This window comes from Pinus tabuliformis, chromosome Q (assembly GCF_031772625.1).
Source record: "Pinus tabuliformis cultivar Carrire ecotype Pingquan chromosome Q, CPIR1, whole genome shotgun sequence".
In the NCBI taxonomy this organism is placed as follows: Eukaryota; Viridiplantae; Streptophyta; class Pinopsida; order Pinales; family Pinaceae; genus Pinus; species Pinus tabuliformis.
Window position 1 is genome coordinate 16,779,270 of NC_142296.1, and position 27,353 is coordinate 16,806,622.

Genomic DNA, 27,353 nt, shown 5'->3' on the forward strand with positions numbered 1-27,353 from the left:
TCACCCCTGTGAGCATCACCCGATGCAATGAGTGCTAAGTGAACTATTCAAATCATGAGAAATTAGTCACTTACGACTACCTCTCATGGGAATGGTCATACGTGAATGACTTACTTAACGCAGTTGAATCCCAAAAATGATATCTAATATAATGCACTGCGTAAACCCCCTATACTTAAATTCAAAAAGAGTGAAGGGATCTCTACTTGAATGGTTCATGAGGCACAATACTTGCTAAGGTTTTGCAAATGGGGTAGCAAGCTAAGTGGGCTTGATTGTGGGGAAAAACTCCACAGTTAAGCGCGCTTGAGCCAGAGGAGATCTGGGATGGGTGACCTCCCGGGAAGTCCTGGTTACCGGGTGCAAGCCTCGGAAGTGATGATTGACGCTATGTGATTTATTTCACCAGTTTCAATCCCACTTCTTCACCCCTGTGAGCATCACCCGATGCAATGAGTGCTAAGTGAACTATTCAAATCATGAGAAATTAGTCACTTACGACTACCTCTCATGGAAATGGTCATACATGAATGACTTACTTAACGCAGTTGAATCCCAAAAATGATATCTAATATAATGCACTGCGTAAACCCCCTATACTTAGGTTTCATAATTGATGAGCAAATCACGCCATGATGGAATTTGCTCAAATTCCATCCCGTATTGCAATTAATATTGCATTGGCATCATGCTTAGTTCCATCATACAGTTACATGTGCCTTGTATTCATATGTGCTTTGGCAGGCATTCAAGAGATTTGAATGCACATGAATGTAGATTCAAGAGATCATGCTCAGGATCTATGCAAATGAAAGTTGTGTAAAATTAATGCATGCATCTGTCAAAGACTAAATTCCCTTTTTAGGAACCAATTTACAAGTCTATCTGTACAATAAAAACTAAGATTTGGTAGTAGATGTGCCCCTAATTGATGGTTCAATTAAGCTATGTATGAATTAATAACTTATTTATAGATTCAAAGACTGTCCGGAATAGATGTGGATTAAATGCATTGAGCTTTATTTATACAAAGATTACTATTGACATTTTCAGTTTATCTTTAAAATTTGGAAGATATGACCTTTAGTCCATTTGGTTGCATATTGTAGTGCCTGCAAGATCATTGTTTTACAAAGAAATGCGATAAATTAAACATAGAGCGTTTACCCATTTTACAAAGAAATGAGATAAATAAAACATAGAGTGCTTTCCCAAATATTAGGACGCCGTACAGTTATCAATTTTGAAAAGAAATTTCAGCTATGAATCTTCTCTTAAGCATGTTAATGCTGACAGTTTATGAATGTTGCTGGGACTTCTACAATAAACGGACAACTTGATCCACGTTGCTCTTCTGTCAGATCTGTCATGAGCAATTTAAATTCATTTATTGTCCTTTCAAGTTCATAGATACTTGTGATGGCTCTTTCATGCAATTAGGGAAAGCGTCCAAGTAGACTTTTCCTTCGTAACAAGCACGTATATCACATCGCTCATATCGATTTGTCATCAAGGGAGGCTGGAAGACATTTTAGCATGCTGCAGTCTATTTTGAACTGAAAAAGGTGGTATATGTTAAATACGAACTCACATGAAGCGACCATCAGACATATTGGAGATTGTTGTCTGCTTTTATTTCAGGAAATCATCTACAGAGTCTTGCATATTGAAGATGCCATTGGCTTTCATTGTTTCCATCCAATCAGGAAAACAGAAAAAAAGGAATCCAAGAACAATTTACAAACAGTAACTACTTTGAAGCTGCTAGACAGGCTTACTTTCCCTGGATGTGTTTGGATACCGGGTATCTACTCTCCTGATTCTTCTCAAGAGTGATTACATTAGAGACAGCGAAAGTCCAGCTTTGTTTGTTCTGTCTGCAAGATTGACAGGTTTTATATGTGTCGTTACTTGATGGCGCCCAAAAGGGTCCATCATATAACCATTTCAACATCAATTTTGTTTGCCTTCAGATTCCTTGAGGACCATTTTAAGCATGTACAAGTGGATTTTCAGAGGATGTAAAAGAGAATCTTCAAATATAACAAAATGCAACAAGAAAGTGGTGCTTACAAAATCCATCCAAGTTATTTATATGTATTTGAGTTCTGAGAGTATTCGCCAAACAAGCTTCATAAATTATCTGATAATTAAGCTGACTACTTAATTTCCACAAAAATGAATATTCATATATTCTTCTGCATGAACAATATGGTCACATAAAGGACCATCGCTGTGGGTACTGTTTTCATCATTCAGGAGCTTCCAAGCTGTTGCCCAGTCATATGAAGCAAGGCTTCCCATACTTAAGAGACATATCCCAACAGGTAGCATAACCCTACATGAAACATGATTTCCCAAGTCAGTGAAGAATATAGTACTTCAGAGTTTGTTTGTACTCCTAAAATATATTCAGTTGTGTTTACTGCAGAGATTGTGAGAAAGAAATAATGAGGTCACCTGTCAGATAATTTGACCAGTCAGTAAAAAATCTTCTGAGACCATTTTCGCCCAGAATTTTGTCCAAAGATATGTCTTGTAATGCAACCAATGTCGCTTCCAACATGTCCAACCCTGCTTGATTTGCAAATGTAAAAACAGCCAACGACTATAGTATATACATTCACAAACAGGTCAGATTTAGTAACTTCACAACCAGGAGAAGATAAGGTAGACATCCAAAGTGCTATACTCCTTTAGAGTTTCATATCAAATAGATACCTTCACAGGACAGCAAATCTCAAAAGTAGAAACAACATCATGAAAAGGAAGAGTATTAAACACAGTTGGAAAATGCATGTGAATTAATATTAAGATAAAAATTAGGAATTTCAGAGCTGACCCTTCCAGAGAAGAGTGGTAATTTCATCAATAACAGACTGCCATCACATAAAAGGTCATAACCACAAACAGTCTTTGAAATAGCTCCCTAAACAATCGATGCTCCGTATTGTTTGATGGGAAAGAAGGGCTAGCACCATTAAAATCAAGTTCAAAATACCCTTTTCCCTTTTGGATTTGAGCTGGCAAAGCTGAGGTATCAAAAGTAAATCCATGTTTACTAAAATATCTTCAGGGATCAAAGGTAAATACATGTAGACTGGATATTTTCGGGAATCAAAGGTAAATCCATGTATACTAACACCTTCATTCGTTTACGGCTGCCACTAACAAACAATATATTTGCATCATACCTATCACCTCTGGCCTCCATTTTCCACTATCTGAAAAAACTAAAAAATTCCTATGAAACGCATGACCAACATAACCATTTGAAAACTTTTCAAGTGCCCTTGTAATGTCATATAATCAACACCTGGTGCTATGCAATCTGAGGGAGATTTGCCAGTCCGGTGAGTGCACAAAGAGGCAGCGCAATGCTTCAGAGGGGAAGCTGTATTTTGCTGGGGAGAAATATTGATTCAGTTCCAGAAGCTAGAGTGGGAGCCCGGAGACCAGAAAAATCGATCTTCCAGACAACAGCTGTGTTGAAATTTGGTACCGGAGGACAGGTGGTTCCCTTAGGCTTTGATCTTTGACCTAGGGAAAAGTGTCCAAAAGAATTTAATTTTTCTCCTAAAATGACTTTATAATTTTATAAAGTTAAATCTAATTTAAAAGTGACTTTAAGTGATAAAGTTACTAAGTCTAATTTTAAAGTGACTTTTATAAAGTCAATGAAAAATTAGAAAGGAAAAGTGACTTTGGAAATAAATGACTAAGTGGGTCTTTATTAAAGTGGGGTGAATTAAAGAATAAAAAGTGAGATTTAAATGAGCATTTAATCTCAGCCTTAGATCTCAATCTATTTCAGCCATTGGATTTAGGGATCACCGAAAAGTCACTTGGATCACCCAAAAGTCACTTGGGGTTAGATTAAAGGAGGAAAAGGTCATTCATTTTTTCATGAGCAGATTGAGAGAAGGAGAGCAAGAGAGCAAGGGAGCTTTCTGGACTGTGAGCTGCGGAGTTTCAGCAGCGGAGTTTCAGCAGAGCGGAGTTTCAGCAGCGGAGTTTCATCAGGGCGGAGTTTCAGCAAATCTGTACAACGGAGTTTCAGCAGGGCGGAGTTTCAGCAAGGCTGAGATAAGTTGTAAAAGTTTGCTTGCTGATTTTTTGCTGAATATTTCTCACTGTAAAAAGACAATTTTCAGAAATAAAGAAGAGCTATCAAACTGGTTTGCCCCAAGAGTTGTAGGGGGTTTTTCCAGGGTCAAGTTGACCAAAAATCTCAGTGTTTAAATGTGTTTTAATGGCTGTTTATTACTGCTAATTTTTTATTTCTGCAATTTCCAGCATTCTGTAAAATTTCCAGAATTTGTGTTTTCAGCAATATATATATATATATATATATATATTTTTTATTTTTTTTTTTTCAGCGCGTTAAATATATGGTTATGGGAAAGGGCATTTAACTACATGGGAGAAATAAGGTGAAACTGAAAACCGGGGTGGGAAAACAGAAATTTCTACATGGTATCAGAGCTTGAGTGCTGAAGGGCAGTTTGGGACAGCAAAAGGAAAAATTACAGCTGCTGATTTTTCACTCAGAAAAATTCCAGCAAGCTGATTTTTCACTCAGAAAAATTCCAGCAAGCTGATTTTTTTCATAAACAGCAGTTTTATCTTTACTACAGCAGTGCTATTTTTCAGTTTTAGGACAGCAGGATGTCATTGGGATTGAGGGTGGAGGATAGGCTGGATGGACATACAAATTACAGCGTTTGGAAGGAGAGAATGCAGAGTATCTTTGAGGAGGCAGAAGTCTGGGATATCATGGTGCATACCACACAGAACCCTGTTGTTGTGCCTACTGATGCTGCTCAGTTGACAGCTTATAATAAAAAGAACAACAAGGGTAAGAGGCTGATTCTAGACAGAATCAAAGACCATTGCATTCCTCATGTGAGAGGAAAGAGCAATGCCCATGAGATGTGGACAACATTGTCCAATCTCTACCGGAGTACCAATGAGAACCGGAAAATGGTCCTGAAGGAGAAGCTGAAGAACATTAAGATGGGTAATGATAGTGCAGTTGGATATCTCACAAAGATTACTAATGTGAGAGATGAGTTGGCAGCGATTGGAGAGGTCATTCCACCCACTGAGTTGGTGCGGATTGCAGTGAATGGCCTCCCCCGTTCATGGTTGAACTTTGCTGATGGGGTTTGTGCACGTGAGACCTTTCCCACATGGGAGAGGTTTTGGGATGATTGCATTCACACAGAGATCAGGAAAGGCCAGCTTGGGGCAGCCAAGCCAGTTGAGCAAGATGAGGATGTAGCACTGATGGCAGGAGGCAAAAAAGGCGAAGGGAAGAAGCAGGCTTCCACAAGCAGTGGTGGGGGCAAAGACAAAGGTAAAGGTAAACAGGGGAACACACAGAAGGACTATTCCAAGGTGAAGTGTTGGAATTGTCAAAAGATGGGACACTATGCAGTTGTGTGTCCGAAGAAGAAGAAGAAGAAGGGGAAGAACCAGGACGTGGCAGCTTCAGCAGAGATTGAGGACTTTGCAGGTCGTTTTGACCGGGAGTTTGCGTTCACTACGTGTGAGTCCTCTAGTGCAGGATCACCTGCCACACAGGTTCAGAGGGAGCATGCTTTTCCCTCGATTAGCGGAGCATCTTCAGGTATCTGGTATGTGGACAGTGGGGCTTCACGTCACATGACAGGAGTCCGTGAGTACTTCTCAGAGCTTTCAGAGAGTGGCACTGATATAGAGGTAGTACTCGGTGATGACAGAGTTGTTAGAGCAGTCGGGGTGGGGACACTGACATTTCAGAGGGAGTCCAAACCTCCCTTGAAAGTGTCAGATGTTCTTTATGTGCCAGGGATGAGGAAGAACCTCATATCCGTCTCAGCTTTGGAGGACAGAGGATATGAGGTACTGTTCAGGGGAGGATAGGTGTTGATGTATCCCAGGGGCACTCCAGCTGATTCAGCTAGAGTGATAGGTGTACGCCATGCAAAGGTGTACAAGTTTGCATTTCAGCCCCTTTTGGCATTGAGCAGTAGTACCGACAACAGAGCTAGCAGTTCTGAGCTGTGTGAGATTTGGCACCGCAGGATGGGACATATGTATCATGGAGCCTTGAGGACATTGCAGGAGATCACTACAGGTGTGCCAGATTTCAGTACTGATCACTTTGATACTTGCAGAGGTTGTGCGATGGGCAAGTTTGCCAAATCCCCTTTTCCCAGCAGTGACAGCAGAGCGACTGGGATACTTGATTTGATTCATTCCAATGTGAGCGGTCGGATGTCTCATGTTTCCTTGAGTGGATATGAGTACTATGTTTTATTCATTGATGATCACTCCAGGAGGACCTGGATTTATTTTTTGAAGACCAAGAGTGAGGTCTTCAAGCGGTTTCAGGAGTTCAGAGCTCTTGTGGAGACACAGACAGGTCGAAAGATCAAGTCCCTGAGGTCGGACAATGGAGGAGAGTACACCCTTGGAGAGTTTGTTGACTATTGTGCGGAGGCAGGCATTAGGAGGGAGTTCACTGTTCCTTACAACCCCCAGCAGAACGGGGTTGCAGAGAGGAAGAACAGATCCATCATAGGGGCTGCCAAAGCCATGTTACATGATCAGGGGTTGCCATTGTTCTTGTGGGTAGAGGCCTGCAACACAGCTGTTTACTTGCAGAACAGGAGTCCGCATCGTGCCTTGGGGCACATGACTCCGGAGGAGGCTTTCTCTGGGAAGAAGCCTGATATTGGTCATCTTCATATCTTTGGATGCATTACATACTCCTATATACCAAGGAGAAGAGGACCAAACTAGAGCCCACTGCAGAGAAGGGTATCTTTGTGGGCTACAATGAGACCTCAAAGGACTTTCGGATTTACATTCCTGCACAGAGGAGAGTTGTTGTCAGACGGGATGTGAAGTTCGAGGAGGACAGGGCCTTTAGGAGGTCACGGGAGTTAGAGTATCTGGATCAGCCAGACCCTTAGCAGCAGTTGAGTCAGTCGCAGGGATCCAGTGGGCAGGGATCAGGAGGAACATCTATGAGGATGTCAGGTCCGTCAGTGAGCAGTGGCTCACAGAGCCAGAGGGGTGGTGCTCCGGGCAGCATGCAGAGCAGTTCACAGAGCAGTTCACTAGGGAGTCCACTGATGGACAGTTCACACGGTACCTCAGCTTCTACAGGTTCAGGTGCAGGCAGGAGGACAACAGACAGACAGTCAGGAGTTCAGGCTCCTGATGATGATGAGGAGAGGAGTTTCATTCTCCGGTGGGAGAAGTGTGCTCAGGGAAGAGGAAGCCCAAGTGGCTTGAGGACACCTTAGAGATGCCTCATCTGTTGCTGAGCTGAAGAGGCCGGTCAGAGAGAGTAGACCACCTGAGAGGTTTTGTAGCTATATGGCGATGGTTACCAGCATCCTTGATTCTGAGCCTTCTAGCTATGAGGAGGCAGCTAGCCAGCAGGTCTGGAGAGAGGCCATGCAGGAGGAGTATTCTTCTATCATGAAGAATGATGTTTGGGAGGTGGTGCCGAGGCCTGAGGGCAAATCCGCGGTTACTTCCAGATGGCTTTACAAGGTAAAGCATGCTGCAGATGGCAGCATTGAGAAATTCAAAGCAAGGTTTGTGGCTAGAGGGTTCTCCCAGGTAGAGGGAGTTGATTATGAGGAGACCTTCGCTCCTGTGGCTCGATATACTTCGATCCGCTCCATTATATCGATAGCAGCAGAGATGGGTTGGAAGATCCACCAGATGGATGTGAAGACTGCATTTCTCAATGGCTTCATACAGGAGGAGGTGTACATTGAGCAGCCACAGGGCTTTGAGGTGCATGGGAAGGAGTCCCATGTGTGCAGACTGAAGAAGGCCCTTTATGGCCTGAAGCAAGCTCCCTGAGCTTGGTACTCCAGGATAGATACATATTTGCAGGGGATGGGTTTCACAAAGAGTGAGGCAGATTCGAACCTTTACTTTATTGTGGTTGGTGAGGAGCCTCTCATTCTGGTGCTGTATGTGGATGACTTGGTCATTACAGGTGCAGAGAGACTCATAGAGCACTGCAAGAGAGATCTTGCGACAGAGTTTGAGATGAAGGACATCGGCTTGATGCATTACTTTTTGGGCTTGGAGGTGCGGCAGGAGGAGGGGCATTTCTTCCTGGGGTAGGGGAAGTATATTGTGGACATCCTTAGCAGATTCCACATGGAGGATTGTAGACCCATGTCGACACCGATGATCACCAACTGGAAGAAGCTTCATGCTTCGGATTCCGAGTTGGTGGATCCCACATTGTACAGGCAGCTGATTGGTTCCTTGATGTATTTGGTCAATACTAGACCAGATATCTATTTTGCAGACAACACGATGAGTCAGTTTATGTGTGAGCCTAGGAAGGTTCACTAGGTGGCTGCAAAACACATTTTGCGGTACTTGCAAGGGACAATGGATTATGGTCTGGACTACAGGCAGGGAGATGGAATGAGATTGGCAGGATACACTGATTCTGATTGGGCAGGTTGTGCTTCTGATAGGAAGAGCACTTCAGGGCGTTGTTTTGGGTTGGGTTCAGCAGTAGTGTCATGGTTCAGCCGGAAGCAGCAGTCAGTAGCACTGAGTTCAGCGGAAGCAGAGTATATGGCAACCAGTCTAGCTAGTTGTGAGGCTATCTGTCTTCGCAAGATGTTGTTTGGCTTATTTGGTCAGCCGTTGACACCTTCAGTGATTTACTGTGATAATCAGAGTTGCATTAAACTCACGGAGAATCCAGTACTTCATGACATGTCAAAGCATATCGGGATCAGATATCATTTCATCAGAGACTATGTTCAGAAGGGAGCTGTGAAGCTTGAGTATATTTCCACTGATGAGCAGGTTGCAGATATTCTTACCAAAGCCTTACCACGGGCAAGCATGTCTACTTCAAAGACAAGATGGGTGTGGTGAGGAACACCTTCCTCGGTAAGAGGGAGTGTTGAAATTTGGTACCGGAGAACAGGTGGTTCCCTTAGGCTTTGATCTTTGGCCTAGGGAAAAGTGTCCAAAAGAATTTAATTTTTCTCCTAAAGTGACTTTATAGTTTTATAAAGTTAAATCTAATTTAAAGTGACTTTAAGTGATAAAGTTACTAAGTCTAATTTTAAAGTGACTTTTATAAAGTCAATGAAAAATTAGAAAGGAAAAGTGACTTTGGAAATAAATGACTAAGTGGGTTTTTATTAAAGTGGGGTGAATTAAAAAATAAAAAGTAAGATTTAAATGAACATTTAATCTCAGCCTTAGATCTCAATCTATTTCAGCCATTGGATTTAGGGATCACCCAAAAGTCACTTGGATCACCCAAAAGTCACTTGGGGTTAGATTAAAGGAGGAAAAGGAGGAAAAGGTCATTCATTCTTTCATGAGCAGATTGAGAGAAGGAGAGCAAGAGAGCAAGGGAGATTTCTGGACAGTGAGCTGCGGAGTTTCAGCAGCGGAGTTTCAGCAGGGCGGAGTTTCAGCAAGTCTGTACAGCGGAGTTTCAGCAGGGCGGAGTTTCAGCAAGGCTGAGATAAGTTGTAAAAGTTTGCTTGCTGATTTTTTGCTGAATATTTCTCACTGTAAAAAGGCGATTTTCAGAAATAAAGAAGAGCTCTCAAACTGGTTTTCCCCAAGAGTTGTAGGGGGTTTTTCCAGGGTCAAGTTGACCAAAAATCTTAGTGTTTAAATGTATTTTAATGGCTGTTTATTACTGCTGATTTTTTATTTCTGCAATTTCTAGCATTCTGTAAAATTTCCAGAATTTGTGTTTTCAGCAATATTTATTTTTTTCAGCTTGTTAAATGTATGGTTATGGGAAAGGGCATTTAACTACATGGGAGAAATAAGGTGAAACTGAAAACCGGGGTGGGAAAACAGAAATTTCTACAAGCTGAACAGTTAGCGAGAGAGACGTTGGTCCGAGTTGTGTGACGCAGGGATTGCGCAGAGGTAGCAGAGGGCAGCTCATCTTGAGCCAAGGTCAATGTCGGATCACTGGTGGGAGTGAGATTTTTCTCACCAAACTTTCAGTGAGTCATTTCTCCGTATGGATTGTTGGATTTGAGCATCCATAGTTTTGTACTCAAATTTACTACTGCATAATAATAAAACCCTCAGCTACTGCACCGGTTTTCCTAAGTTGGGTTTTTCCGGGGACATTGGTCCAAAAATAACTGTGTATTTGTGTGTGTGTGGATCTATTCTTCCAACATTATTTTTCTTCGAGGTAGCAGAGGGCAGCTCATCTTAAGCCAAGGTCAGTGTCGGGTCACCGTTGGGAGTGAGATTTTTCTCACCAGACTTTCAGTCAGTCATTTCTCTGTATGGATTGTTGGATTTGAGCATCCATAGTTTTGTACTCAGATTTACTACTGCATAATAACAAAACCCTCAGCTGCTACACCGATTTTCCCAGATTGGGTTTTTCGGGGGACATTGGTTCAAAAATAACTGTGTATTTGTGTGTGTGTGGATCTATTCTTCCAACATTATTTTTCTTCCGCAGCATTTTATTTGTGAAGGCTGCAGTGTATTAGTTTCGATATTTACCGTAGAACACAGTAAATAATTTGTTCAGTTTATTTAACAAATAGAAGAAACTTAATCAGTTGGTGCAGTAATATTTCGGATTTCGGAAATTTCACACTTTGTGTAGTTTGTTGAGTGGATTTACAAAACATGGATTTTCTAGTCACTAAAATTAACGTGAAGGGAAATTGACATATTTTACTTTAAATCTGGTAAGAATCATTTTGAATTGATAGAATTGTAGATGATTTCAGTGAAGACAAACCCAAAAGGTCCAAAATGTTGAATGTTTTAACCTCCATACAATAAAATTATTTGACCATCTAACTTCATTGAGTTCAAGGAAAGTGACAAATCCTTGGAATCATGTAGTCTCCATGTAGCAACGGATTGAGTTGGGTGCATTAAATATTCACACTATGTAAAAAAAAAAAGTAAAGTTTTTTTTTTTTTTTTTTTTTTTTTTTTTATCATGAGCCTGTGATAAATTTAACTAACAGATTTGATGAGAATACCTACCTGTATTCCAGCGGTTGATGATGCCTCAAGCTGCTCTGCTTCAGTTACCAAAAGACTGAAACCACCCAGCCAAACTGAGTAGAACCTCGCTCCTTAGTCCAGTAAGCTTCTCAGTTGATGCAGACTGTTCCCCCATGCCCAGAAACCTCAGAACAACCAGCTCTCCTTCTGTTGGTAACTCAAGTCTGCAAAGATCCGTCCTTCTTCAGTATCCCCTTCCTTCGTTCTCCCTTCCTCCCTTCAAAACTGTTCTTTCTGGTTTATATCCTGTTTCTTAACGGTCACCGCCCTTTCACCAGCAACCCATCGTTTCATCTCCTCATGACACCCTCCCATGTCACGTCATTTCTTTTAATATAAAGGTATTATGAATTTAAGTTTAATATTCTCTTTTTTTATTTATTTCTTTTAATATAAAGGTCCTAGGATTATACTAGGAACCTTACCCTTAGTTTATTTATTATTTATATTTTTCTCTAATCATTTTATTAACTTATTAATATAATTTATTAATAATCTAAAATGTATAATTATATAACCATCTTTTAGGATTTAGCTTAATTTTTAACATTTATCTTTTATAATTATTTTTACGTTATACATTTTAAATTTAGTATTTACCCATTAATCATGACGTATTTAAGCAATATGGGTATTGATGGGTGAATATAACTTCTATTTGAAGAAGCGTCATGATATTTAATACTTATAGTTAATTTAGTATATAAATACTAGTGTGGTGCATGCGACACATGCATATGTAGCTATCATATGCATGCATCGTATGCCTGCTATTATTCTTGTGTTCTCTGTATTATAGATAGGTTGTTACACACTAATTTAGATTCATCTAAACCTAGATTTGATATAGGGTTTGTGTTTATATTTGTAGCTTGGGCAGGTACTTCTATACGGGCCTTGTGTCTAGGCGTCCAAAAGTTGCCCACAGTTTTCTTAAGCACTTGCTCTAGTGTGAGCAAGATTGCTAATGTAACTTAGCCTAAGTCTAACTTAGGAAAAAACACATTATTATGTTGACTTTTGAGCTAAAAGAAACTTAGGAAAAGTAAATAATTATGTTTTAATCTTAGTCGTTGATCTCATGTGAGGCGAGATCTAATCTTGGTTGTCAATTTTTAGAGATTAGGGTGAGGGTTATTTTTTAGCTCAATGTAAAGTTATAAAAGTGAGGTTAAGGAGAAGAGAAATAGGCACCTCAGTGAGCAAGTGTGCTTGGTTTGAGGGAGTGCAAAGAGGTTGGAGATCTAGATCTGCAGAGAAGATCGAGCACTGATATAGGATAGACCTACTAGACTAGAACTAGGTTTATTAGTATTCTGTATTTTCTTAGTTGGGCCATTGTCCCAGGACAGGAGCCCACATAAGTTTGGATTATTAATGAAAAACTTTGTAGGGCATAATTTTGCTTCCGCTAACCAAGTTAAAAACCAATTGTGTAAATTATTCTATAGATTTGCTTTTTGCTAGGTTAATGATATACCCAATGTTAGGTTGAATGGAAATTTAACAATATGATATATCAAACATAGCTTTAATATTCAACTTAATATTTTTCTTTGTGTGGACTGTTACCCACCAAAAGTGGGTGACCCCTAGGAGAAACTTTTCTCCCATTCACCTCAACTAGTCGACAACCAACAACCTCAGAGAGCCACCTTGTAGCTGATGTGACGTGCCATCCATATCTTCACCATCTACATCGACCATATGTTTCCTTGCCCATTTGTCAAGAGCACATGTTGGAATGTGGGCTTCTAATCAAAATTACTTAATTCATTATGCAATTGGGTGTTTATGCTTGTTTGTATTTGGGCATTTTAACATGGATTATGGGGTGACTTGGAAGAAAGAAGGGTCTTGTCTATGGTCTTGATCCCTCACCTTAAATGGGGGGTTAATTCTCTATCCTAGTGCAGTGGGATCACCCCTAATGGCTTGTGGCTTTAGGAAGGGGCACAACTTAAGAATCCATGATTGAGATAGCGTGTCCCATCTATCCCTTTTTCCATAATTATCACTAACCTCCGTACATTATGAGCCCTTATTCCACCTCCCTTCTTTGGGTCAACTGATCATTGGTTCAGTGGGATTTGGCACCCACACATCATCATACCTCGGGTAGGTCCTCGAAATGCACTCTGGGAGGTTGATGCAACTAAAAGAAAAAGAAAAAGCATATGATGGCCACAAGAAAAAAGAAAAAGAAAAATCAAAATGCAAAAGATGGTTGGGACTTATAAATTAACACGTGGACAAAAGCCAAGCATAAGCTCTACCTCTATCATATGGCCATCACTCGGTTTCTAGGCCAATGTTGCCTCTCTCATAGAAGACAAGGAACCCTTGAATGTCCCAACCCCTTATTGGCGATGAATTGCCCCATCCTAAAGGGAGTAATAAGTGCTATACATCATATAAAGAAAGTTCACATTCCTCAAGCTACGAGCAGTAATACAAGGAAAAAATCAAGAAAAAGCAAAAGACAATATAGAGGGGTGGAAAAACAAAATCCAAGGTAAATCATGCATCCACGATTATTCCCTCTTGACATCTATATGCCCAGAATGAGGTATCACATCATAACTGGTCCCTTCGACTATGGAACTTGGCCATGAAGCTCCTTTTTCCCCTTTTGTTCCATCGTTATTTACATGGCACCAATCAATTGAAGGGAGGACTAAGGATATATCACTTCCCTTTGGGGGTTGGAAACACCTAATAGGGTCGTCTATTAGCCACTCCTACCTAAGGAAGTAACATTATTATGTGACTAAGGTCCCAATTTTAGAAGAGCAGCCACATATGAAGTATTATTATGCTCATTTCTTTCAAGCTTGGTTCACTAAGATCCACTAATAATTAATGTACCTAGTGATGAAAATTGCAACACTAGATATTGTGTGTGATTGGCAGGTGGTTCCATCTATAAGTTTGGGCAACTTAACTGGGGCCCAGGATCTCTAGAGGGACATATTGACTCCTATAAGAGATGCGTTGAGAACCATAAGACTCCAGAGCATTTTTGAGCATCATTTATAGCCACGGGCACCTTCAGCACCCACAACTTTTGCACTTTGCCTTATATTATCTATGGGATGATGCACCTGGACCAACATGCCCCCAACCGGCATAGCACTTCATGAGGGTCAGACAGTTGAGCCAAGGCCCAAATGAGGTTTGTCTCATAGTTTGAGACATGGGAGGGTTAACACCATCTTCAGTGCCCTCAACATTGGAACAAAGACAAAGGTTTCACCACTAGGAGATCCATGAGACCCCATTTTGTGCCCCAAACATTTTTGGGGGTCCACAGAATGATTTGCACATAGATAGAGGGGCCAACCCCTCCATCATGATTTTAGAGGCCCTCTACCACATGGCAAAAGAAGGCCTCAACATTAACCCTCTAGAGGCCTACGCATGCACGATGTTAGCATTTCAACCCTCTTAGTGGAGATTTATCTATATTTCACATTGGTTACTAGGTTGGTCTATGACCTAGAGGCTTTGTTGCACATTATTTTATAATTTTAGGGGCTTGTAGGCAAAATTAGAGTTAGGAGGACTCATATATATTTGTGAGATGTCATTTCATCTCACATCATCACACATCTTTGGATTTTTGGCCTCCTTAGAGAGACTCACACTTCTTGTTCTCTTGGATTATATTGGATCTTGGATGCACTTTGACATTTGGAGCTGATTTTTGGATATTCTTGGCATAATGGATGGATTTTCTTGCATAATTGTCTTGTAAGTGCTCTTAATTGTTGAAGATCTTTTGTTTCTATGTCTAATGTATGGAATGATTGATTCTAGTTTATGCTAAATTGTGCCCTAATTTTGTTGAATATCTATTGAATGCTAGCTAGAAGAAAATTGCATGCATTACTCATACATGACATTGTAAGAATTGTCCTAGTGGTGAAACTCTTTGAAGCTCTTCCCATAAACTCCATTATTCCTTGAGTGGGTAAATGCTTGAAATTTGTGCTAGGGCATCAAATTTCGGCCTCCTTAGGAACAAGATTGGCTTATCTTTGACATCCTTCACTCCATATACCCAAGGGACAAGGCACTAGTCCAAACCATTGGTGATCAATCTTATTTTTCATCCATCTTTTCTCTCTCCTAACATTTGGTCCTTTAAAGGCTAGATTAGTCAACTAGGGCTTGGTGAAAATTCTAGGGAAGAAGATTTTTGGTGGTTGGAGAGCCTAAACATCAAGAGGAGTGTCTTGGCTACAAGATCTCTCATTTTGGTGAGCATCCACTCCAATTTCATCCATAATTTTTTTTGCCCTAGGTGTTTGCCCTAAGAGGGAAACCCTAGTTCTCTTTTCTCAACATGAGGACTTTCTTGAAGGTTTCATGAACCTTGGCCTTGTTGAAACAAATCATAAGAAACCTTTTCTCCTTGCCTTGACTTTTGGGAACTCCAACACTCATTTAACCTATTAAACCCTAGGTCTTGTGCATATCTTTCTAGGTCTCGTTGTAGAAAGTGAATTGCTTCCTAGCAAAGCCTTGAACCATATATTGAGTCTTTCTTGAGGAGATCCTAGCTTGTCACCTTATTCTCTACCCTTAGAATATCTTTCATAGGTAATCTTATCCTACCAGGACTCCTCCCAACGGCGAAAGTCCATAAAGAGAAGTGGGTTTTGGCTGTGATGACAGTCGACCGCTACCCCATTGTTAGCACTTGGTTTAGCTTTAGCCTTGTAGGGTTCCCTCTCCAAGGTCTGCTAAATTTCGTGGTAACAGGGACAAAATTGGTCTTGTTCATGCTGATGATTCTTTGCTAAAATCTGTTGCTAGCATTGTAGAACTATAATTTTGTATGAATCTCCAATTTTGTCTTCTACTCGTGCCAAGAAAATTTTGTAGTGGTAAATAAATGCATGATTATTTTTGCAGGTTTTTGACTTGTTGGAGACATTGGATAAAAATAGTAGGTTTGAATAATATGGTGGCAGTATAGGCTTTTATTTTTTCTAAACAATTGAACTTTTTGATTATTTATATATTCACTAAATAGATAAAATGACATTAGTGATGGGTTGTGTTACATGAATTACCATGGGTTGTGTTACAAAGGAAAATCTTCCCTTTACCATAATGACACAAACATGGAAATGGTGATATGGATTGCCGATTTGCTTGGTATTGGTTCGAAATCGATTAAAGAAGGCCTGAAATATCTGGGATTTTAATTGAAGGCCAAAGGCTACTCCAGAGCGGATTGGCAATGGGTACTGGAAAGATTTTATAAAAAAATCTCGGTCTGGGAATTCAGGGCTCTCTCTGTGGCAGGGAGACTTATTCTATCTCAGTTAGTTTTAGCGCAGTTAGCTGTTTATTGGGCTCATATTTTGTTCCTTCCAGCTAGCATTATTCATAAGATGAATAAATTGTTGGCAAATTTTATTTGGGTTGGAAGTTCCAGTCAGAGTAAAATCCACTTGTCGAAGCTGGAGAAAATCTCGTGCCAAAGAAGCTTGGTGGATGGGGCTTGCTTGACATGCGATCTTTTGGCAGAGCGCTATTATGTAAATCAGTGTTGTTAAAATCGCGATAAAATCGCGATTTTTCAAAAATCGCGATTTTATCACTATCCCGCTTAAATCGCGATTTTTATCCCAAAAAATCGCGGGCTTTTTTTTATTTTTTTTAAAAAATCGCGATTCTTTGAAAAAATCGCTATTTTCCGAAAAAGTCGCGATTTTTTATTGAAAAAAGCGCCGAGGCGCGGGGCAGCGGGCTTTAAGTTATGAAAATCGATTTTTTATTAGTCATTTCTGACTTTCGCCGCGCGGAGGAGGAGGAGACGCCTTGTGGAGGAGAGCTGAAGGGTTTGGGAGCGAATCCAAGTGGTTTTAGGAGAAATCCAAGACAAGATCACCAATTTGTCGTGGTTTTAGGAGAAATCCAAGACAAGATCACCAATTTGTCCATAAAAACGGTATGTAGATTAAATTTTTTTTGTTTTCCTTGTTATAAACTTTGTTTTTCATTGTTTTTGGTTGAGAAATTTCATATGGGCACCATTTGTTTTCAATGTTCATTGTTTTTAAAGATTTTTTTGTAATTTTTCATTGATTTGGGATGGGTAACTTGGTATGACTATGGGAACCAATTTTTTATTTTTTTTTTCATTTTTTTTTAAACATTGTTTATGTTTTTTGATTTTCATTGTTTTTTGGCATTTGCCATTTGGTTGGGTAACTTGGGATTTTGTAAATTTGTAACTTGTAATTTTGTAAATGTTAAATTGTAATTTGTAATCCTAAATTCCTATTTCCTAATCCTTATTTTTCCATAGGTTTGCAAATTCAAAATTCAAAAACAAACATGCCAAGGAAATTGGATCCTTTCTGGGAATATGGTGAACCTAAAGCTCCGAATGATAGACAAAACTTGAATTGCAAGTTGTGTGGAAAGGAGATATTCGGGGGGTGTACAGGTTGAAGTTCCACCTTGCACAAATCCCTGGACGTGATGTGGGGCCCTGTATAAATACAAATCCTGAAATTATCCAAAGAGCCATGAGAGCATTGGGAGAATTAGAGCACACTAGAGAGGCCAAAGAAGAACTCAAAAGGCAACTAAAAAGGTCAGCTGAAGGAAGTGGGCCAAGTGGCACTGGTTCTACTGCAGCGTCAGTCAATCCGGTAGCTGCATCATCATTTTTTGTTCCTCGAACCACACCTGGTTCACAACCAACTATCGGTTCAATGCTAAAAAGAACTGAAAAAGAACAAGCTGATAGGTTGATGGCAAAATTTCTCCTCTGGAGTGATATTCCTTTCAGCATTGTAAGGAATAATCCATTTTTCCAACCTACTGTTGATGCTATTGCCAGTGTTGGCCCGGGGTACAAAATCCCTTCTCTTCATGATTTCAGAGGCCGGATTCTTCAAGAGGAAAAGCGTGACTGCACCCAAAGATTGGAGGATTTTATGGCATCATGGGCACAAACAGGATGCACTGTTATGTCAGATGGTTGGACTGACGAAAAGGGGAGAACCCTTATAAACTTCTTGGTTAGTTGTCCCAAGGGGACTATGTTTATCAAATCTATTGATGCAACTCATCAAATCAAAGATGCAAGAACTTTATGTGATTTGCTGGATGTGTTTATTTTGGAGGTGGGTGCAGAAAATGTTGTCCAAGTCATAACGGACAATGCTGCAAATTATGTTGCTGCTGGTAGAATGCTTATGGACAAGCATCCTACTTTATTTTGGACACCTTGTGCTGCCCATTGTATTGATTTGATGTTAGAGGACATAGGGAAAATTCCCTTTGTCAAAGATATTGTTGACTCATCAAAAAGCATCACAAAATTTATTTACAATCACACATCTGTGCTTAGCTTGATGAGAAAATGCACCAACAACAAAGAGTTGGTGCGCCCCGCCATTACACGGTTTGCGACGAGTTTCATATCTCTTCAATCCCTCTTGAATTCTATGTGGGATTTGAAGAGAATGTTTCTTTCAGAGGAGTGGCGTGCTTCGTCAATGAGCCGCAAACCAGAAGGAGAGGCCGTGTGCAGACTAGTTTCATACCAGGAAGACTTCTGGGCGGGAGTGCAGGAGGTGTGCGCTGTTACTGAACCTTTGGTAAAGGTTCTTCGGTTGGTTGATGGTGAGAAGCCCGCAATGGGCTATTTGTATGAAGCCATGGACAGGGCCAAAGAAGCCATTCGGTCCTACTATGATGATAAGGGAGATGATGGGTTTCAGAGACAACTCCTTCTATGGGAAGTGATTGATGAGCGATGGAACAACACACTCCATCGTCCCATTCATGCTGCTGGGCTTTTCCTGAACCCTGCATTTTCTTATGCATGTGGGTTTGATTTTGATGCTGAGGTCGTGGAAGGATTATTAACCTGTGTCCAGAAGATGGTGAGATCTCCAGAACAACGTATAGAGATCTCTAGACAAATTGAGACATATAAGATGTCAGGTGGCACATTTGGCTTTGAGATGGCTGTCACTGATAGGACGATTAAAATGCCAGGTATTTTTTAGTTTGTACTTTGTAACTTTGTTTCAAATTTCATTGTCTCTTCAAATTCCATTTTTTTCTTATGTTTATTTAAAATTTTATTTGTAATTTTGTTGTAGACGCATGGTGGAAGATGTATGGTGGCAGAGTACCCCTTTTGCAAAAGCTTGCCGTACGCATCCTTAGCCAAACATGCAACTCCTCAGGATGTGAGCGCAATTGGAGTGTATTTGAAAAAATACACAACAAGAAGCGCAATAGGTTAACACTTAAACATTTAAAATATTGCAAATTTCCAAATAAATTTTTGAATTCATTAAAGTTTTAAACAATATTTTTTTTATAATATTAATTATTAATTATTATTTCATGAACTTTGTACAGGTTGGAGTCCCATAGACTTAATGACATGGTCTATGTCTACTACAATCTTCGATTGTGGGTGAGACAACTAGAGAGGACACCTGATACGGAAGCCATCTCATTGGATGGGATTGACACCACTGCTGAATGGAGGGTTGAGACCGAGAGGCCTCTCATGGATCCCACTGATGATTGGTTAGTGCAGGATGAGGGGGAGGAGGAGGAGGAGGGGAGGAGGAGGAGCAGGAGAGGAGCAGGAGGAGGAGGAGCAGGAGGAGGGAGCAGGAGGAGGAGGAGGAGCAGGTGGAGGAGGAGGAGCAGGAGGAGGAGGTGACACCGCCTACCCGGGCTACCACTACCACCAGTAGAGGACGTGGTCTCCGTCTACCTCAGCCTCCTGTAGCTGCTACTACTAGTTCTTCAGCTTCTAGAGCACGTCAGACTCCACTGCCATTTCCACCAGCACAGGCACCAGCTTCTACATCTAGAGGGAAAGAGAAAGTTGTGCCATTTTCTCGCAAGAGGGGCAGAGGAAATCAATAGGATTAGACTTTCATTTTATTGTATATGACATTATGACATGATGAGATACATTATCATATTTTTTGTTGATATTTTGAGGCTGAGTTGGGACTCAGGACTTACTATTCAGGACATGATTCAATGTTATGTGTGATTTTAGCGCTAGAAATGATATTAAACATCTTATATATTAGTTTTTTTATTATATTTATGTGTCAATGTATTTATTTTATGTTGTAGATGGTTTAGATATTAAAAAAATTGAAAAAAAATGAATATTTTTGTGCCAAACGCTTTTTTCCCGCTTTTGCCGATTTTTCCGCTTTATTCCCGGCGCCGATTTAATCCCGATCGCGCTTTTAACAACATTGATGTAAATCGCTGCTGAGGGGCATTTATGGAGATGGTCTGTGGAGTCTAACTATTAGAAAGAAATATCTGCAAGATAAAGATCTAGAATTTTGGTATAGGAGGAGATCAATTGGAATTTGCCACGGATCTGCTATATGGCTCAGTCTGAGGAAAGTCCAGCAATACTTCTTGGACCACCTGAGTTGGAACCTTTTCTCTGGCAACCGAATCTACATCGGCATTGACTCCATCGTGGGCGGGCGCGATCGTGCTATTTTCTCTGAAAATCTTATTCCGTTCCTTCATAGAAAGGGCATTTTCACGTGGGATAAACTGATTTCTTCCTGGAATGGTCCTATTCCCTTGTGGAAAGATGCACATGACCTTCATTTGCCTGTCTCGCTTCTTCAAGAATGGAAATCAGTTAAAGATGCTTGTTGCAGCATGGGAATCCATCGCTCTGGAATAGTGGACCAACTTACATGGATTGTTCCAAATGCGAAGTCGCCTGCTAGTGTTAAAGACATATATGCTGATATGATTTATTCCAAGGCTTCAATCTCCTGCTCTATATTCCCCCAATGCTTCTGGAAATTGGGATGCCCTCTCAAAATGATCTTATTCTCTTGGCTGGTCTTCAACAACCGCAATTTGTCTTGGGACAATTTGAGGAAGAGGAGCTGGCATGGTCCGAGTTGATGCTCCATGTGTGAAGTTGCGGAGGAATCAAACCTTCATATGTTCTTCCAATGCGGTTCTTCCCTTCAGATCTGGTACGAATTATCTCTGCTTTATGGTTTTCCTCATGTTGTTTTTGTTTCAGTCTAGGTTGCCTTTCAATGGTGGTGCGCGCAAAAGGATACGTGGCGCTCTCTGTTTATCATAGTCTTATGGAGCTTATGGAAATGGAGGAATGCCAAGATCTTCCAAGACTCAAAAGAGCCTCTAAAATCATCCTTGCATCATATTTTGTCTTCTCATGATATGTTGCATGTTAAACAGCACAAGATGAAATCGGATCGCAAAAAAGAGGTGGCAAATCCTCTCAATTGCATGCCCTGTGCTTTCTTTGATGGGGCCGAATAGAATAACATCTGTGGATGCGAGGTCCACGTCATCATGGACGAGAAGCTGCAATATTTTTTATCTTGGAACAGGGGGAGTGGTACAAACAGCGTGGCTGAAGCAAGGGCTCTTGCTGGACTGCTGGCCTTCTGTGTGTTTTTCGAGATTCAGAACATTTCAATATTCGGTGACTCAAAATCCATGATTGACCATGTTAGGGGAGCATGCCGCATCAGATGTCCTCATTTATCAGGATGGATGGATAGGATTATGTATTTCTGGAATAACATGGATCAGTGCTCAATTAACCACATCCTCCATTCCCAAAATGTTCATGCTGACCGTCTATCGAAGGAAGGACTGTCTTTGATGATTTCTGATGATGATTGTTCTTGCTTCATCCAGGATTTTTCCATCCCTGGACTATGATCTGACCTTTTTGTTTCTTCCTTATCCTTACTAGCTACTCAGTTAGCCTCTTTTTGTTATAAGTACTCAATCATCTGTTAATCCTGGCATTTCTAAAGACTATTTTTGCTCTGATTTTGGCATAACGAAGTTTTGATCTCCTTAGGGAGATCCTATGTCTGTAAGTTTTGTTTTTCATATGCTTGCAAGGACGCTAGTCCCTTGCTGTCTCTTATATGTACTCTTTATATTGACTCAATATAATACTATGATGATTTTTTCTCTTGAAAGAAACTATTTCAGGAGGATTCAACTTATAGAGTCTTTAAGGACAACAACGGGCACAACTCTTTTTATTGTTTGACTAGTCAATGCAATAGCCTAGGACGTAGCAAGTGTTCTACATTTAGTAAACACAAAAATAAGTACCTTCTTGTGGACCCATAACATTGCATGTTGGTGCACTACAGGATTCCAACTACAAGCTTAGAATTGAATCCAACTCGGAAATAGATTGTTACTGAAAAAATTATGACATTGAATATTGTTATAAGAACAGAAAGACTGTTGAGACCATTGCTATTCGAAAATAGATTCAAAATGCAGTAAGCTGTTCTTTTGAACGATCTTTTTATTTTTAGATATTTTCATTAAATTATGCTTTACTCATGGTTTCATTTTCTTTTTATGTTATAGGGGTAATGTGTGTTCAAGAGTTGAGCGCAAATGCGGTGGTGCGGGTGAGAAGGCATGTTTATGAATATGACGCTTGATCAAAGGAGATAAAATCTGTATTAAAACAAAATGTTCGCAAAAAAAATCATAAAGGCCCAAAATTGGAGGATGCTATGTAAAGTGTTTGATGAGTCACCACTAGTAAGAACTATTCAAATTTGCATTTTTGGTTGGTTACAAATTCAATATTACACGACACTTAATAAAATCAATTGTTTGTTGAGCATGTTTTTCTTGCAACAGAGAAATTTGTTGAAGAAAAACAGAGGAGAGTACAATATATTATCTTAGATATCGTTTTTGGGATTCAACTGCGTTAAGTAAGTCATTAACGTATGACCATTTCCATGAGAGGTAGTCGTAACTGACTAATTTCTCATGATTTTTGAATTGTTCACTTAGCACTCATTACATCGGGTGATGCTCATAGGGGTGAAGAAGTGGGATTGAAACTAGTGAAATGAATCACATAGCATCAATCGTCACTTCCGGGGCTTGCACCCGGTAACCAGGACTTCCTGGGAGGTCACCCATCCTAGATCTCCTCTGGCTTAAGCGCGCTTAACTGTGGAGTTTTCCCCACAATCAAGCCCACTTAGCTTGCTACCCCATTTGCAAAACCTTAGCAAGTATTGTGCCTCATGAACCATTCAAGTAGAGATCCCTTCACTCTTTTTGAATTTAAGTATTAGGGGTTTACGCAGTGCATTATATTAGATATCGTTTTTGGGATTCAACTGCGTTAAGTAAGTCATTAACGTATGACCATTTCCATGAGAGGTAGTCGTAACTGACTAATTTCTCATGATTTTTGAATTGTTCACTTAGCACTCATTGCATCGGGTGATGCTCACAGGGGTGAAGAAGTGGGATTGAAACTAGTGAAATGAATCACATAGCATCAATCGTCACTTTCGGGGCTTGCACCCGATAACCAGGACTTCTCGGGAGGTCACCCATCCCAGATCTCCTCTGGCTCAAGCGCGCTTAACTGTGGAGTTTTCCCCACAATCAAGCCCACTTAGCTTGCTACCCCATTTGCAAAACCTTAGCAAGTATTGTGCCTCATGAACCATTCAAGTAGAGATCCCTTCACTCTTTTTGAATTTAAGTATTAGGGGTTTACGCAGTGCATTATATTAGATATCGTTTTTGGGATTCAACTGAGTTAAGTCATTAACGTATGACCATTTCCATGAGAGGTAGTCGTAACTGACTAATTTCTCATGATTTTTGAATTGTTCACTTAGCACTCATTGCATCGAGTGATGCTCACAGGGGTGAAGAAGTGGGATTGAAACTAGTGAAATGAATCACATAGCATCAATCGTCACTTCCGGGGCTTGCATCCGGTAACCAGGACTTCCCGGGAGGTCACCCATCCCAGATCTCCTCTGGCTCAAGCGCGCTTAACTGTGGAGTTTTCCCCACAATCAAGCCCACTTAGCTTGCTACCCCATTTGCAAAACCTTAGCAAGTATTGTGCCTCAGAAGTGCAAATTTGCCATTTCATTGTTAGAGACATACAAATATAAAAGTAGCCATATTTAGAACTTGGGTTTGCATTCAGTTTTCCAACATGATGCAAAACTTCTCAAATTGTTTCATATTTTAACCATATTTTGTGTGCTTGTCTGCTAAACTGTTTGAAATTGAAAGCAATTTTGTTAATTTTTCTGGATTACTTCTTATTAAAAATCCGGATAATTTTTTTAGTTTAGATTGGAGAGGAAAACAGGGTTGGATGTTCATTTTCTTTGTTCATAACAGGTTACAGTACTTGGCATGTGTGATGAAATCCTTTATCATTTTGGCTATGTTGGTCACTTTGTCAATATCATATTCTCTGTCCATAACAGGTTAGTCCTTGACATGTGTCATGAAATACTTCATCCTCGTGAATATATTAGTCACTTTAGCAAAGTCTTCATAGTTGGTGCTTAGAGAATAGCTAGTCAAAATTTTATCTACAATCGTCCATTAATGTATGAATATGTTCTCCAAATCTGTAGGGCTTACATTTTTAGGAGTCAATGTTATGGGCTCATTCACAGATTTGGTGATTCTTTTGAAAATTTGTTATGCAACTATTGGAAAATGTAACTATGTTCGGTCTTCTATAATATACTTGAGTCAAAATGTAATATATTTGTCGAAAGGAATTTTATTATTATTGAAAATCGACTTATTAAAACATGGGTTTTGTAAAGGCTGAACTAATTTAAAGAACCATTTCTGAAACTATAAAGATTGACTGAACTGTAAATATTGTAAAGCAGTTTTATAGAGCCATCTATCCTGAACAGAGTATGAAACCTTAAAAAAAATTCTGTTCTAAATTTATACAAAACTTCATATAACTAATTGATTGATTCGATGATAACTACTTACTTGGTCTGTTGCAGATGAAAATGTTTCAGAACTTCTCCAGTTCGCTCCCATTTACCAAAAGACCGAAACCACCCAGCCAAACTGAGCAGAACCTCACTACTCAGTTGAAGCAGACTGTTCCCCCATTCCCAGAAACCTCAAAACAACTAGCTCTCCTTCTGTTGGTAACTCAAGTTTATAAAGTTCCGTACTTCTTCAGTATTCCCTTTGTTCTTTCTTCTTCTTCCTGATGCCCTCCCAAAACTGCTCTCTGGTTTATAAATTGTTTCTTGGCGGTGGCCACCCTTCCTCCAGCAACCCACCGCTTCATCTCCTCGTGACACCCTTCCCATGTCACGTCATATATATTTCTTTTTAAAAGGTATATTGATTTTTTATTAAATATCCTTTTGTTTGATTTTAATATAAAGGTTTAGGCTTATATTAAAATACTTTATCATTAATTTATTTTTATTATTTTACTAATTGATTAATATAATTTATTTAATTTTTATTTTATAGATAGGTCGTTACAGGTTTCATGCTTTGGTCATTTGTATTAGTTCAAGCCTCCATTGTAGGCTTTAGGTTACTTGTCAAAGTCAATTATTGTTTGACTCCTCCATCAAGTCATCCCCTTCTGCAAAGTATTCTTCTCAACTTCTTCATATCCTCAAGAAAGTCTTCATCAAAGTCTTCAAGTCAGCCTCAAGAAAATTATAATCAAAAGAACTCATGTCAGCTCAATTAAAGGACACATCTCTTCATATTACATGTCGGCTCATTTTAGGACAGACAAACCACTATATATACCCGCCTAGGATCTTCACATTTCACCAATTTCAGAGCTCGTAATCACAGAAATTTCAGTGATCACAGAGAGGTTTTTTCGGTGATATCTAAGAGAGAGTTTCGGTGCTGATTACAGTGAGGAGTTCGGGTCTCAGTGAGACATATCCTCATTGCTGTCATAGTTAAGGGACACGGATTGTTGGAGTTTCGGTGATATCTCAGAGGGAGTTTCGGTGCTGATTACAGTGAGGAGTTCAGGTCTCAGTGAGACATATCCTCGTTGCTGTCACAGTTAAGGGATGCAGATTGTCCAGTCTACCACAATTCAGTGCCTTGGTGTAACTACAGCATGGTGGGCTCGGTGCCACAACAGAGTTAAAGTCTATCACCTCAGAGATATTTCAGTGATGAGGTATTCGATGGTAACGCAGTGAAAGGAAGAAGGGTGACTTGATGGAGGTAGTCTCAAATGTAAGGGTCTTGGTCGTCTCATCTTTGAATCTACTGAAGGAAGAACTTATGACTGGGTTTTCCCCACGAGGAAGATTTTGCCCTGGCAGTGTGCCTATACCTTGTGCTCTCTTCTTTTGTTGTTTGGCATTAATCTTGATGATAAGAAAGGATAATTAAAAAATCTAACAGCAATGGTCATGGTCAAGGCAGTTTGAAGAAGGGTGCTTCTGGGCTAATAAAATTACAGTGAGCATATTAAAGAATGAAGGAGAAAGAAGTGGATCATTTCTGTGAATACTCAGTACATCAAAGGAGTGACTTCACTATAAACTGTATATAAGTAACAGTGAAAAACAACAGAGACAATTTTGGTGGTCTCTGTGGAACATTTCAGTGACCTCAGAACAGTTCGGATAAAGTTTTCAGAGACTTATTTTCGGTATCTTTACAGTGACAAAATATAGAGGCTATTGTCTTCGGTGCCATCACAGTCTCGCTGCTATCTTATTTCAGTGCTGAAGGATCACCACAGTGCCACAGTCTCAGTGATCTTTCAGTCAGATTTTCGATACCATTATTATCACAGGTCTCGGCATAACCTCAGTGATCTCAATATCTTTTCAGTGATATAATCGTGAGAAGATCTCAGTGATACACCTCAACAAGGAAGTTCAGTGCTTGTGCAAAGTACTCAGTGACAAAACATCTTCAGAGATAGAGTAAAGTCGCAATCATGAAGAAGAATTCAGGCTCATTATGATTGAAACACGATAATATAGAAGCAGTGATATATACAATGAAGTAGTTCATCTGGTCTACAACTCGTTGAAGGAAAGATGTCTCAGATTAGCTGCCTATGATCTGAGGTGTCTACAAGAAGTATTCAGTTTGGAGAACACAAGGTACCAGCTTCAGAAAAAACAAGTACTCCATACTCTACAAGATACACTTGCGACAATGTTTGTCAAGAAACAAAGGTATGCTTTAAATACAGTGAATGAAAGGATTATTCATTTGATGAGTCTCAGATCTCCTGAAGCTTCATTAGGAACGGATCAATGCGTTCCCCCCTCTGCATCTTTGTGGATCTCATCTTTTGCTCCAAGTACATCTTCCGCTGCTCGAAAGATCCTTCGTATAGTGCGGCCAAAGCTTCCCACATCTGTCGAGCAGTATCCTTGCCGGCAATGTGACACACTACATGGTCCCTCACTCCG

At 40.0% G+C, this 27,353-nt stretch overlaps 1 protein-coding gene across 1 annotated transcript in view; it reads right to left on the bottom strand.

Annotated features, from left to right (window-relative positions):
- Window positions 1–1,301: 1,301 nt before the first annotated feature.
- Window positions 1,302–27,353, bottom strand: part of LOC149218045 (uncharacterized) — a 117,808-nt gene continuing 91,756 nt past the window's right edge. The window contains exons 2-3 of the mRNA XM_089382338.1: window positions 2,461–2,608; window positions 1,302–2,338 (exon numbers count right to left, since the gene is read on the bottom strand). Coding sequence (XP_089238464.1) covers window positions 2,307–2,338; window positions 2,461–2,608 — 180 coding nt within the window. The 3' untranslated portion in view covers window positions 1,302–2,306. The remainder of the gene's footprint in view (window positions 2,339–2,460; window positions 2,609–27,353) is intronic.